At 32.3% G+C, this 13,343-nt stretch overlaps 6 protein-coding genes across 6 annotated transcripts, besides 4 other annotated features; 1 reads left to right on the top strand and 5 right to left on the bottom strand.

Moving 5' to 3' along the window:
- Positions 1-10,037: part of a mobile genetic element that runs on past the window's edge.
- On the top strand, positions 18-470 carry TVAGG3_0190630 (uncharacterized protein; the record flags this gene model as incomplete). Its single annotated transcript, XM_001318938.2, has 1 exon — positions 18-470. One exon carries the CDS (start codon positions 18-20, stop codon positions 468-470), a length of 453 nt encoding a protein of 150 aa, XP_001318973.2.
- On the bottom strand, positions 487-906 carry TVAGG3_0190620 (protein of unknown function, DUF4108 family; the record flags this gene model as incomplete). Its single annotated transcript, XM_051225961.1, has 1 exon — positions 487-906. One exon carries the CDS (start codon positions 904-906, stop codon positions 487-489), a length of 420 nt encoding a protein of 139 aa, XP_051110947.1.
- TVAGG3_0190610 (Poxvirus D5 protein-like family) lies at positions 943-1,293 on the bottom strand (the record flags this gene model as incomplete). Its single annotated transcript, XM_051225960.1, has 1 exon — positions 943-1,293. The coding sequence occupies one exon, from the start codon at positions 1,291-1,293 to the stop codon at positions 943-945; it is 351 nt and encodes a 116-aa protein (XP_051110946.1).
- TVAGG3_0190600 (uncharacterized protein) lies at positions 1,689-2,178 on the bottom strand (the record flags this gene model as incomplete). The annotated part of the gene is made up of 1 exon (XM_051225959.1): positions 1,689-2,178. A coding segment is annotated over one exon (490 nt), but the record flags the coding sequence as incomplete, so codon positions are not given.
- Positions 3,249-3,785, bottom strand: TVAGG3_0190590 (protein of unknown function, DUF4106 family; the record flags this gene model as incomplete). Its single annotated transcript, XM_051225958.1, has 1 exon — positions 3,249-3,785. The coding sequence occupies one exon, from the start codon at positions 3,783-3,785 to the stop codon at positions 3,249-3,251; it is 537 nt and encodes a 178-aa protein (XP_051110944.1).
- On the bottom strand, positions 8,642-8,993 carry TVAGG3_0190580 (protein of unknown function, DUF4106 family; the record flags this gene model as incomplete). Its single annotated transcript, XM_051225957.1, has 1 exon — positions 8,642-8,993. A coding segment is annotated over one exon (352 nt), but the record flags the coding sequence as incomplete, so codon positions are not given.
- Positions 9,939-10,037: a terminal%2Cinverted (terminal inverted repeat of Maverick-3 transposon ID:TVAGG3_0190570).
- A 174-nt stretch (positions 10,038-10,211) lies between these two features.
- Positions 10,212-10,249: a mobile genetic element.
- Positions 10,212-10,249: a terminal%2Cinverted (terminal inverted repeat of Banshee-A3 transposon ID:TVAGG3_0190560).
- Positions 10,250-13,343: the final 3,094 nt, after the last annotated feature.

The raw sequence follows: 13,343 nt of genomic DNA, 5'->3' as shown, positions 1-13,343 counted from the left end.
TTTTTATCTTTTAGAAAATGTCTAGCGATTTCGCTATCTATATTCGAGACAAACTTTTCGACAGCAAAACATCTGTCGACCATAAAATCTTACATAGTGTAAACAAGAAAGGTGAGTTTGTTCTAAAGTTCTGTTTCTGGGAATATGACAAGAACCATAAAACATTAAGCAGAGCAGTCTTAAAATTTGTCAATGACAGACTTGTTGACAGAGATGACGCCTCTTGGAGAGATGAAGTCCAACAAAACTTCTTAGAATGCAAAGAAGACACATGCGCTGTTCTTGAAGATGAAATAGAAAACAGAATAGAAGAGCTATTAAAGGACAAAGAACTTTTACATAAATATAGTTGCGCCAAATTTGACATAACTCCACCAGAAAAGAAGAAGAAAGAAAAGAAAGAAAAGAAAGTAGAAGAAGAGAAGAAAGAACCTGAACCAGTTCCAGAGAAAAAGAAATTTGACATGTAAAAATAAAATTTTATTTTTAGAACATTTCTGGGTCAATGTCAATGTTCTCTTCCTCTTTAGGGGCAAACACTGGCTTAGACTCTAAAATCTTTTTACCCAATTTACCTTGAACTTCAACTATCTTAGACTCATAATATTCATAGTCGTCTGCTTTCTTTGGTTCATAAGGTATAACAAGTTTGTATGCTTTGCCTTCTTTAAGGTTTGAGAACCTTCTGTCAAAACTTTCTTTGACTGTTAACAAACCTTCTATGTCTAAGTCTTCAAATTTCGCACCATTTTTAGTCACAATAGCAAACTTAACTGGTTCGATGTTCCAAACTTTGCTGAATGAAGACTTTTCAAAATGGTAGAAGTAAACATTCAAATATGTGAATGGGTCTAGTTCTTCTTTAAGTCCTGACATGTACTTGTTTACTGAGATGAATTTTGTCATCTTTTCTATCGGATAAAAAAATATTTTTTTTAAAATTTACTCATAAAAATTTTTCTTTGTATATACACCATTCTGTACGTCTAAAAGACTTTTGACATTTGCCAAGAATGTTCGTTTAGAAGCTGTCATATAACCATATTCTTGACAATATTGTTTATACGAATCGTACAATGACCTTTCATCTAATGACACAAAGTCAGTTTCATCTATGAACAGTTCATATACACTCTTGTTTGCTTCTAACAATGTTTGTCTCTCTTCGGTATGTGGAATTTGTCTTGGATTGAACTTTGAAATATCTAATGTCATAAAATATGAGAACAAGTGGTTGTAAAAGTCAGATGTCAAAGTTTCTGCTAAGTCGTCAAAATATTCTGTATCTTGCATATGAGAATCTGACGTTCTGACAACTACATATCTTCTGTCAGAACTTTCTAACTTCATCGGAACAGCATTGTTTGAAACCATAATGAAGTTTGCAACATTTTCACAAACTCTTTGGTCTTTATATTTTCTTTCAACAACTCCAACTTTGTCTGTTATAAGACTCTTCAAAGCATCTGAGTTTAAAACTTTTGTTGTATCTATACTTTGAAGTTCATTGCAAACTATAAGTTTCATATTCTCTATTGAGGAGTTAAACTTGCCACAGATGTTTTCTAAGTTTGTCATATTAGGGTTCGAATAACCTTCTAACAGTTTGCACAAGATATCTGTAAAGAAAGTATTCTTACCAGTTCCTTGTTTTCCAATTATAATGAGAGCAGTTTCATTTTTAGCACTTGGATGTTGTAAGATGTTTGCAAACCAACATAAGATATACTCATAAACCTTTTCGTTTCCATTGCATATAATTTCTTTGACATGGTCTAACCAAGCTTCTATAATATTTTCTTTCCATTCTACTTGTTCGTATTTATATCCAGTGAAGATAGAATAGAAGTTTGGAGAAGGTGTATAAAACTTTATACCACGAACTGAAAAATCTTCAAGTTTTGACAATAAGATATCCCAAGCATCTAACATCTTCATACCAACTTGTACAACTTTTATTTTCTTAAGTTTCTGTCTACATTCTTGTTCAGACACTATTGTTGCTCTTGGTTTGTTAAAGACAACATCCCATTCTTTCATAACATAACATTCTGGGGCAGAGTCAACATAAATGACTAAACGTTTCAAATTCTCGACTGCTTTGTTATAGTCTCTAAATGGACACATATTTCTGAATGCTTGGAAGTCATAAAAATCTGAAACATCTATTCTGTACATTTTTATAAAAATAAAAAAATATTTTTTTTTATTCTTGACTTTGTTGTTGCATTTGTTCCATTTGTTGTTCTTGAGCTATTTGTTGTTGAAGTTGTTCTTGTAATACAATACTTTCACCAGTTGCATCTTCCAATTCGAAACTTTCTGCCGTCATTGACAAATACATAGGACATAAAAGTTTTACAGGAACAAAGTTTGCGTCAACTAATGTCAACGTTATACTTGCCAAAGTGTTTGAGTTCACTAAGGTTGAAAATTCTGCATTCGAATGAACAATAGGCAAACCAGCAGAGAAAGTATTGTTTATACGCATAAGTATCTTTTGGTCATAATAGTTTCTGTCGACATTCGAATAACACTTTGAACCTAAGTTTGAAACAATATATAAATAGGTGTACTTAAAGTCAATGGAATAGACATTCCTTGTATGACACCTTTTCCTGTTATAGGAAACTGTTGGTAGTAAAAACCAGAAATAAGTTTTGTATTATAGCTCATATGTTTATAGTAAACTCAGTCGGACATCCAAACATAATGAAACCTGCTCTAGTTGCAGCACATGTTACACCCGTCCTTAAAGTATTAAATAAGTCAACAAAACCTGTTGGTGGTATATCTGAGTAAGTATCTTCAAAGGAGTATTTTTTACCATTCACAACAATAAAGTCTTCTGGTGTCAAAAGAGCAAAACAGGCTTTAGTCGTCATTGTGTTTAAGTTAGTTTACAATACCGTCCTTGAGGACTTTGTAAGTTTGTTGTTATAGAATTATATGACCAGGGTTTTTAGTCGTAATAGTATAAACCATTATATCTTCTGCCATTTATATATATATTTAAAAGTTTTTCTGAAAGTGGAGAAGAACTTCATCTAAACTTTCACATGGCGTTTCTTGAAGTTCTCTGTCTAAGAAGTTCAAATATTTTGTAAAGACATAGAACTTTCCTTTGTCTACACGAACAAACAAAACAGGGTCTTTCATATCGTTCAAAAGTGTGTAAAGTCCTTTACATGAAATAAAGTCTATATTATTTTCTTCAAACATCTTTCAAGAAGTTTTGACATTTTTACTTAGCAAATAAATTTTAATGAAATGTTGTGGTCGTCAAATATTTTTATGACGTCTGGGAAACTATACTTTAAGTTCAACGTTTCACCTCCTTTCATAACGTATATCTTGTCAATGACATTATATGAAACACCACAGCAACTAATGTCGGGTTCTATTTCTTTGATGTTTATATCGTCTGCCTCTGTCAAAAGTTTCAATAGTTCTTTCAAAACTTCATGAGGTGCAATGACATATGAGTTCACTTTTACAGGGTTGTGTTCGACCAAGTTTAACATTATACTTAAAGCTTGACAAATCTTCTCCTGAGTTTGAAGTTTGTCTTTCAGTTGTTGGTAGTCGTTTCGAATATCTGCAACAGAACTTAAGTCTCTGCTAACTTCAGGATATGTTGGTTGTTCTTTTACAGGAACAATTGTTATACCATCTTCGTCCTCGTATGGTTTCCCCACTTCAACATCTCTGTCTTTGACATTGACAACAACACTTTGACTGTTTGTTTGAGTTGGTGAATTTAACTTCACATCTGCCACCGCCATTAAACCTTTTGAAACACTTATGCTTCTATTTTTCGGAAATGACATTTTACTTAGAATAAAAAGATGGACGTATTCGAGTATCTCTTCGAATTGAAGCAGAACAAAGTTTACACACACAAACAATACAAAATACATTGACAGAATAGTTCTTTATACAAACAATGGTAAATGTTATAGAATAGCAATATTTGCTGAACCAAAATATTTTCATAAAGCAAAGAAAGTTGGTATAACTGAAATGGTGAAAGTTCTTGAACGTTGACAAAAATATAACTTCAAAACTTACAGATATTTCTAAAGGAAAGTTTATCTTACAATATTATGTCAAAACTGGCGTACTGTCAATATTTGACGGAGAGAAGTCAGTTCAAGAACAACTTACTGACCTGCTGCCAAAATCTGCTCGATGGAAGCTGTCGTTATGCCAATCTGAGGAGCCCCAGCAGGTTTCATCGAACGAATCTTCAAAAGAGCATCTTCCGTGAAAAGTGCTATTGGTTTTGTAAACTTCTTTGCTCTCAGTTCATCTGGACCGTCTCTGTCACCAGTATATTGTATTTGTACACAGTACCAACAGTTGAAATACCACCCATAAAGTCTTCTGAGTCAGCAAATGGAATGCCAAGCCAAAAGTTTGAACGGTCTCCATTTGTATATTGAGTTTTTTGACCTCCTGTATGAGTCCATACTTTCACATATGGCATAATAGAACTTTGCATTTCAGGGTTAATGGTTGTTGTGAAGTTGTTGTTAAAGTTCATAGCATCTAATGTCAAGTTGTATGACCTCATATCCTCAACTGTAGAATATTCTTCTCTTGGATAATATTTGCCATCTATTTTATATGATATTTAATACCGGGGTTGTAGAAACAAGAATAGTCATTTATAGTTCGTCTGAACAGTACAAACATAGTATCTGCATGTTTCATTGCAGTTGTTAAAGCAATATCTGTTCTTGCACCTGGGTCAGCACTTTGGTTTCCAACTTCACCTGCAAAGTCTTTGACAGATATTTGGTGTATAGGGAACATAAGTGGAACTGCAATATATTTGGCAGCTAAAGCATTTGAAATATCTGGGTCCAACATATAGACTGCAAGTCTGCTTTCTATTCTCTTGCATTCAAATTTTTCGCATGTGAACTTAACTGGGTCCAAGCAGTCCCAGCAGCATTGAAATAATAGTTTACTTCATTGTTGAAGTTTGAAAACCAAAGTCTAAGTCAACTTTGTCTTTGCAAAAGTCGGCGAATGATGTTTTATTTGTTCCTATTACGTCTGTAAGAGTGAATGGGTCTTGTGTTGGTGCAATGACTAAGTTATTTTTGCTTGGAGTAAGTTCGATAGAAATTTTTCCTGCCCAGTTTGGCAAGTATCTTAAAAACCTGAAGATGAGGAAAGATGACAAAGGAACTCTAAGTTTCAGTTTTACTTTAGTGGCAGCAGTTCCATCTGAACCAGAAAGGTTAACATAAACTCCTGGAACGTTAGGGTCAAGTCTTCTTATTTTCTCAATATTTGCATACTGGTCTGTTTGTTCTCTAGCTTGTGGTTGTACTGAGTTTCTCAAAGCGAACCATTCATAGTTTGCCCATGTTACTGTTTGAACTAAGTCAGAGTTAGAATATATCTTATATCCCATGAAAACTTCTGGAGCATATTGGTATCCGACATAGAAAATTCCATTGCAACCTTTCTTGTCAGACAACTTGGCAGAAGGTTTTATTTCAATGTCTTGTTCCACGTATAAGAATGAGTTGTCAATAGAAATAATATGAAACCTGTCGCAAGCAATATCTACTGTTGTTGAAGAACCTTCTCCAAACTCACCTACGTTTCCATAAGAAACAGCAGTTGTATATTCGTAAGTTCCAGGAACTATTTCTGACCTTCTAATGGCATTGTCGCATTCGTTATACCATTCGGAAACATTTCCGTTCATAGCATCCAAAACTGTTGGCGTTATATTCTGAGCGGCGTACATTTCATATGGGTAAAAATATAGAATAGTTGGATTTATATATCATAATAGAACCCACTCGTACCAAGCTTTACTTTGTTCTACTCTTCTTCTTTGGTGTCGCTTTTGGTAACTTGCCCTCTGCTTCAAGTTGTTGCATCTTTGCCTCATGTTCACCTAGTATGTTGTAAATTTCCCATGTCCTTTTTGCCTTTGGGCTCTGGTCGCCAACTCAGGTAAACTATATCCTAGAAAGATTTGTCATAGTTTGTAGAGCTTCGCGTATTGTTTGCATGACTCTTTCCTGAGTTTCCGGTTCAAGCTCTTCAAACAGAGCTTGTCCATATGGAATAAGCTCGTTTCCAAATATATGTTTTTGTAGCCATTCTGGTTTTCTTTCCATGTTACCAATAATATCTTTTGTGAATGGGAAAGCTTTTACCCAATGTTTCAGTCTTGCGTCATTTATTTCTGTAGTTGGTTTTATTTTGTCAAGGAACATGTTTTTCAATACTAACATTTCATTTGGTACGTCCATTTGAGTTTTCTTAAATATTCACCCTTCTCGGTTCATTGTCTGCAAAGTAAGTTTTATGACATTTTGCAAACTTTCGTTTGCAAGGTCATGTACAATAGGTTCTCTTCCTTCTCTCTCCCTAACTTTCTTTCTAAAACTCTTCACCAAATATACCATCTCTATGGTTCTGTGTAGTTCTTTGAGATAAATGTTCTAGAACGTCAGGTGTTATATTTCCATCAGCCATGTTCATTTCATACTGGTCAAAATATCTGCATCTTTCATATCTTTCAATGGCATTTAAAGCCGCGCTGAAAATACCAGCTACATCTGGTTCACCATTCACTTCCATTGCGTCTACAACTTCTTGGAATTGTGGTTGTAAGTTTATGAACCACCTATCCGGATTAGCTTTATGACCCCATCTCATTGTAGTTCCATCGTCTGCAGAAACAAAAGTAGGTTTGTTTCCATATTGGCTAGGTTCTGAATGAACTTTAAACAATGTTCATTTCTATATGTTTTGTTGAAATTTAACCTTTTATTTTCACCGAGTTCATCCAAAGATTGAACGTTATATGCTCGTAAGTAAAAAGGATTGTTGTATTTGCGTACACTTTCTTTCAGTTCTTCCCATTCTATGCTGGATATTTTCATCTGATGTTGGAGTCTTTTGTATGTCGGCGAACATTTTTCGATATTCTTCTACTATGTCAGCCGAATTTTTTCTTAGACTCTTGGAAAGATTCCATATTCTCCGCATACTCTTGTTAGAGGTCAAGATTTTTCGGCTGTTCCAAATCTTCATCTAGTTCTGTGAAGTTAGTTTCCAAAGGAGGACTTGTTTGTTTCCTTCAGGCTCTTCTAGCTGTTGTTGCTGAACTATTTCTTCCATGTTGGTTGTATCTGAACTTCTTCCTGTGGAGTTTCTTTGTACCTCATCTGCTGGCATTTCATATATTCCGAGACCGTTTTTTAAAAAGTTCCCTATCTAAGTCATCCGGACTCATAAACCTTTCTTCTTTCGTTCCGTCTCTATTTTTACGCGTTTCATGAAGAGAGTTGAATTATCGTTTAGCTCTGACACCAAATATCTTGGAGTAAATTCAGTCATGTCATTTGGATGATATGCTATTAAATCATATCCCTTAGCGAGCTTGTATTTTCCAGGTTTGAAATTATATCCCATTTGGTGCTGAACCATAAAGCTAAATAGGTTCGGGTCAGTATTTCCTTCCTTGAACTTTCTAATAGCTTCTTTATATCTGTCACATAAAGTCAAGAGTATCTGGGTAACCATAATTTTCCTTAAGCATTTTTAAGAATTCTTGGTTTCCTTGTTCTCTACTTCTTTATGTCCTTGCTCTGTTTTGTGGTTGTTGTTGTGCAGTGTTTTGAACTGTTGGTTGTGGTGCTGGATTTTGAACTGTTGTGTTGGGTGCTGGATTTTGAACTGTTGGTTGTTGTTTTGGTGCATGCCTGTGTCTGTGTCCATGTGACGATGTAAATGTTTTAGTAGTCCTGGTGCAGGTGCTTCTCTTGGAGGGTTTGGTGGTATATAAGTTCCACCAGCTGGCACATATGTTCCATCTGCAGCATAATGTCCTACCTGACTTTTTCGTTTTTAAGAAAGCATTTACTAGGTCTGTTTTGGTCTGTTGTAACTCTTTTTCTTGACTTTCCACAACAGTTGCTCTAACGGCGTCATAGGCACTTTGAACTGCCTGTCTCGTTGCTGCATCTGTTATTTTCGTCATATTTTGTGCTACTTCTCTTAACTCGTTGTCGAACCTTCAGACTTCAGTTTCTTTCCAGATGAGAAGTCGTTCACTAGTTTCACCTTACTATGAAGAGCTTCGAAGGCGTTCTTAAGTCAGCATTCATTAAAGCTTCATTTGAACTGTCTTCATCCGCTTGTATTTTTGTCCTTATTGACCCTATAAGTTGGGCTGCTTTGGCGTTGGCTTGGGCATCTAACCAGTCATTATTAGCTTTTATATATTCTGCGCTTTTCATTGCCTTTTGCATGGCTGCGTCGTTATTTTTACTTTCTTGTGCTAAGTTTTCATACTGTACGGTTTGGTTTTGCAACTGTAAAAGTTTTTCTGCCTTTACATTTGCTTCAACTTCTTTTTTATACTCATCGCTATCCATATATGTCTTCAGGGCTTTTTGTTTTATTTCTTCATCTTTCAGTACTTTATATTGAGTAGTATGGTTTTTCAAATTTATAACATCTTGTTCCATTTTTGCTACTTCTGCTGCTTTTTCTGACACTTTTTTTGCATATTCCTCTGTACTTAGTTCTTTCAGTTGTTCTTCTTTCTTCTTTTTCTCTACGTTTAACTCATTGAGTTTCTTTGTGTGTCTGTCATATTCTAGTTTCTTTTCGTTTTCACTTATTTGTTTCTGTATGTCTATGTTTGACTTTTTGACATCTGTTATTTGATTTTTGAGTGAACTCAAATTCATTTGACTTTGAGGGTTATAAGCTGTTCCGTCTGCAGCTCCACCATAGCCTGCCATTTTCGCTAAAAGTGCCGCTCTTAAACCTCCACTCTGTGCACCAATAACTCGGTTTAAAAGCATAGGGTTGCTTGACATTTGTTGCAACATAGTGGGGTCATTCATCATTTGTTGTTGCAACTGTTGTTGTGGTGTTAGTTTTACTATTGGATGTTTCAATGCTCCCTTCCTCTTACGTATATTCTTACGTAGCTTACGTGGCATTTTAAGTGAAGTTAAAAAGCGGTTTTTGACAGATGTTTATATGACACTTTTTGTTCAGCACAAAAAACTACTCGGTCAAAGTGTTGTCAGTTTTGTAAAATAACCGTCCTATCTCCGTGCCTATGACGAAGAAATCATGACAAATTCAAGAGGGTAGAAAAGAGGTTAGAAAAGAGGTTAGATCTAACCTTCTACCCTAAATTATATTTTTGGTCATTTACACTCATTACGAAGAAGTCTTGACAAAACATTTTACGAAGAAGTCTTGACAAAACATTTTACGAAGAAGTCTTGACAAAACATTTTACGAAGAAGTCTTGACAAAACATTTTACGAAGAAGTCTTGACAAGACATTTTACGAAGAAGTCTTGACAAAACATTTTACGAAGAAGTCTTGACAAAACATTTACGAAGAAGTCTTGACAAAACATTTACGAAGAAGTCTTGACAAAACATTTACGAAGAAGTCTTGACAAAACATTTACGAAGAAGTCTTGACAAAACATTTACGATGAAATCATGAAAATTCAAGAGGTGAGAAAACAGGTGAGAAAACAGGTGAGATCTCACCTCTTCACCTAAAATATATTTTTGTCTGATTTTACGAAGAAGTCTTGACAAAACATGTACGAAGAAGTCTTCACAAAACATGTACGAAGAAATCATGAAAATTCATGAGGGTAGAAAAGAGGTTAGAAAACAGGTTAGATCTAACCTTCTACCCTAAACTTTATTTTTGTCTGATTTTACGAAGAAGTCTTGACAAAACATTTACGAAGAAGTCTTGACAAAACATTTACGAAGAAGTCTTGACAAAACATTTACGAAGAAGTCTTGACAAAACATGTACGTTCATGTTTGACAAAACATGAAAACATATATAATTTGTGAAAAGCGACACATTATATATAATGTTTTCGACCCAGAAGACTAACAATTTTTCCGAATAAAAACTTCATTTTTTACTAAACATCATCAGGGCTAGAAGGCACGAAGTGCCTGGAAGCCCCACTACCTTTTTTTTTTTTTTTTTTTTTTTTGTTATATATTAGAAAATAATATGAGTTTATGTGATATTATTTTTCAGAAGATTTTGTGTTCTTCTTCAAAATTTTATTTTTTTATTAAAAAGAATCTTTACAAAATATACATTTACTTTAATTAATATTTAAAAACGTGCTCTATCAAAAGTTCCAAAAATTCAATATTTTAGCTTTTCTGAGGTGTCACTTTTGATGAATTTCTGTTTACAACAAACATTTTGTTCTCCATTTGATGCTGAGTCTAAATCTCGATTTTTGAATTTTCTTCTTTCCAAATTTCTTTTTTCCAAATTAGAAGTTTAATTCAAATTTTCAATAGTTTATATATTTTCTCAAACCGTCTTAGATTTTCTTACTTTTTGGGGATTTTCTCTCAAAATATACAAAAATAGTAATATCAATACATGTGTCTAATATACTTTAAAACCATCGTGATAAAATTCAAAAACGAAGAGATCTTCTCTCCAAATTTTTTTCAAAATCAAAAAAATGAGATAAAAAAATACGTTTGGAAATTCATTTTTAGCATTTTAGGAATTTTCTCACTTTTCTTCCAAATTGACATCCTTATTACCACAATTGTTTTTTGTAAAGTTTTTCTTTATCTAAATCAATTAGTAATTCAGTTTTATTAAATGAAATTCAATAGTTTTCAAAAAATACGATATTCATTCAATTTTCAAATAAAATAATTTTACATATCATTCGAAATCTAAATAATGAAGTGTCGAAACTAGAAAATTCAAAACGTGCTTTAAATTTTGAATTTATTGGACTTAATTCAGTATTTATCTATGGACCAAAAATCATGTTTCACAATTTTGAAAATTGTTTGAACAAGGAGGTTTTCGCATAAAAGTGCCATTCATTATTTTGGGTCAAAGCAATAGACAAACATTTCTAATTTTGTGGGTTGAAGATCTTATAATTTCGTTTTTTTTTTTTTTTGAATCATTTTTAAAATTCATCTCAGTTCCAAAGCGATATTTTACTGATTTTTAAGGCAAATGTAATTTACTGAAGGATATGAAGTACTGTATACACATGCAATTTTTATAATGAACTTTTTTTTTATGAAATTTGAAATTTCATAAATCAGTGATTTTCCTGCTTCTCAGCTCCCTTAGTGATCAGATGTAATAATTAATCTGCACATGTTTAAGTTTGTTACTTATCCAAATGCTATTCAACTAGAAAGTTATTTCAAATTATTTCAATAAATTTGACATTATAATTCAATGAATTTGAAATATCTAGTTCCAAAAAATAAATTTGATGATTCGAATGTTGACAAATTAAATGATTTATTGTCTGAAGAGATAATACAAATCATCCCTGATCTATTGGAATGGATACAAGATATTAATTGGCCAATTGCAAGTAGTATTATCCCAATTCTCTTAAAACATCAAGACATAATAGTTCAGAACTTAATTCAAATCCTTCAACCTGAACAAAAAGATGACGTTTGGAAATACTGGATTATAAACGTAATTATAAAAGATTTTAACGACCAAAACTTTCAAAAAGTATTAGAACCTATTAAAAGAATTGCAATAACTCCTACTGATGGTGAGAAAACTGAAGAGGTTCAAAGCGAAGCTATTGAAATTCTAAAATCTCACAATATCTCACTAACTACATAATCTGTGATGGAATGGCATATTGCCTATGATAGTATTTTACATATATGAAACGTTTATCGTTATTTGAAGTTTTATTTAGAAAGAGTTGCATACGCTTATATATATTATCATAAGTAAAACTGAGATCTCTTATGAGACTTTGGATTTATTAAAAATGAATAAAAATAATGCTAATAAAATCATAACCTTGATAAAGTTTTGGCATCAGCATTTCAACTGTATGCATATATCTTTATTTTTGCGGTTCTATGGAGTATAAATACTTTTTAAGGGTATAAATACTAATTTACTGAAGGATATTTGTAAATGTGTAATAAAAATGTGGTTTGATTGTAATGTTTTGATTGTGTTATCTCACACCTTTTAATAGAACTGGGACATTTTGAGTTACAAATAAGTTGTCTAAATATACAACGAAATTGGGAATAAAAAGACATGGTAAGGTAATCCATTCAGTTGTTACAAATAAGTAAATTATTGCTGACTCCACGAATTTTTCCAAATTTTTTCCAAAATACAGAAAATATGTGAGTAGTATATGAGTGCGGGTTGTGTGACTTTTTTTGTATCATCTATATATAGATGATGCATTAAAATATATTTATTTATAAATCATTAAAAAAATTAACATTAATTTTAAAATAATTTATTTTTTATCTTTTATAAAAGAAACTATATATAGATGATGTCAGATATTCCGCGATTAATTAAACATTGTTTAAATCCTGAATGGGTTAAACTTCAATTTAAAAATGAAGATTGTGAATTATTAAATGAATATGAAAGCCAAAATAAGCTAATGAGGTATAAATATAATGATAAAGAATATTTAATTTCATGGAATCAATGGAGTCATAATCAAAGACCTCATAAACGAGAAGAAGAAATTGAAAATAATGAAATGGAAATCATTGATGACATTAAAGAGGATGGAATTCCTAAATTTTGTAGAAAAACCTTTAGAACTAAGTTAGGAGCATATAAACGTAGAGTATTAAATCCTGAATATCTTAAACATCAATTTAAAAAGGAAGACTGCGAATTATTAAACGCTAATGAATATGAAAATGCTAAATCAAAACTGAGATATAAATATATTGGAAGTGATGAAAGGTGTAAAGATAAAGATAAAGTTTATTCAGTTTCATATAATAACTGGCACACGTTGGGGATAAGAAAACATTTAGGAGATTATGGTAAAAGTTCTGAATTCTTTAAATCTAGTATGTATGAGAGAGTAAAAGAAATCAGATATAATTATCATTCATGAATGAAAAATAAACTTTAAAAATAAAACGAGAAAAAGAATTTGATGAGTTCAACAATGAACTTTAAATAAGCTAATGATTATTTGAATTTATGAAATCAATTATTTGATTCATTCGCTCTTCAATAATTTCTATTCTTTTTGTTAAATCATCTATTTTCATTAATGAGGTGATTCTTGATTGAGGAATAGATTTTAAACTAACAACACCTTTTATTTTTGAAATTTTGAATCCATGACCCTCTGGGTCTTGGACTCTGTCCTCAACTTTAAACATTTTATTCAATTTACATGTTGTCAATTCTTCAAATAATTTTTTATTATTAGCATAATAGTCATTAAATTCATCAACAGATGAAAAAATTTTTATTTCAGTAATTGGTTTAACAACGT

This window comes from Trichomonas vaginalis, chromosome IV (genome assembly GCF_026262505.1).
Source record: "Trichomonas vaginalis G3 chromosome IV, whole genome shotgun sequence".
In the NCBI taxonomy this organism is placed as follows: domain Eukaryota; phylum Parabasalia; order Trichomonadida; family Trichomonadidae; genus Trichomonas; species Trichomonas vaginalis.
Note: the sequence above shows the minus strand (reverse complement) of the source record. Positions and strands in the feature narration are given on the sequence as shown.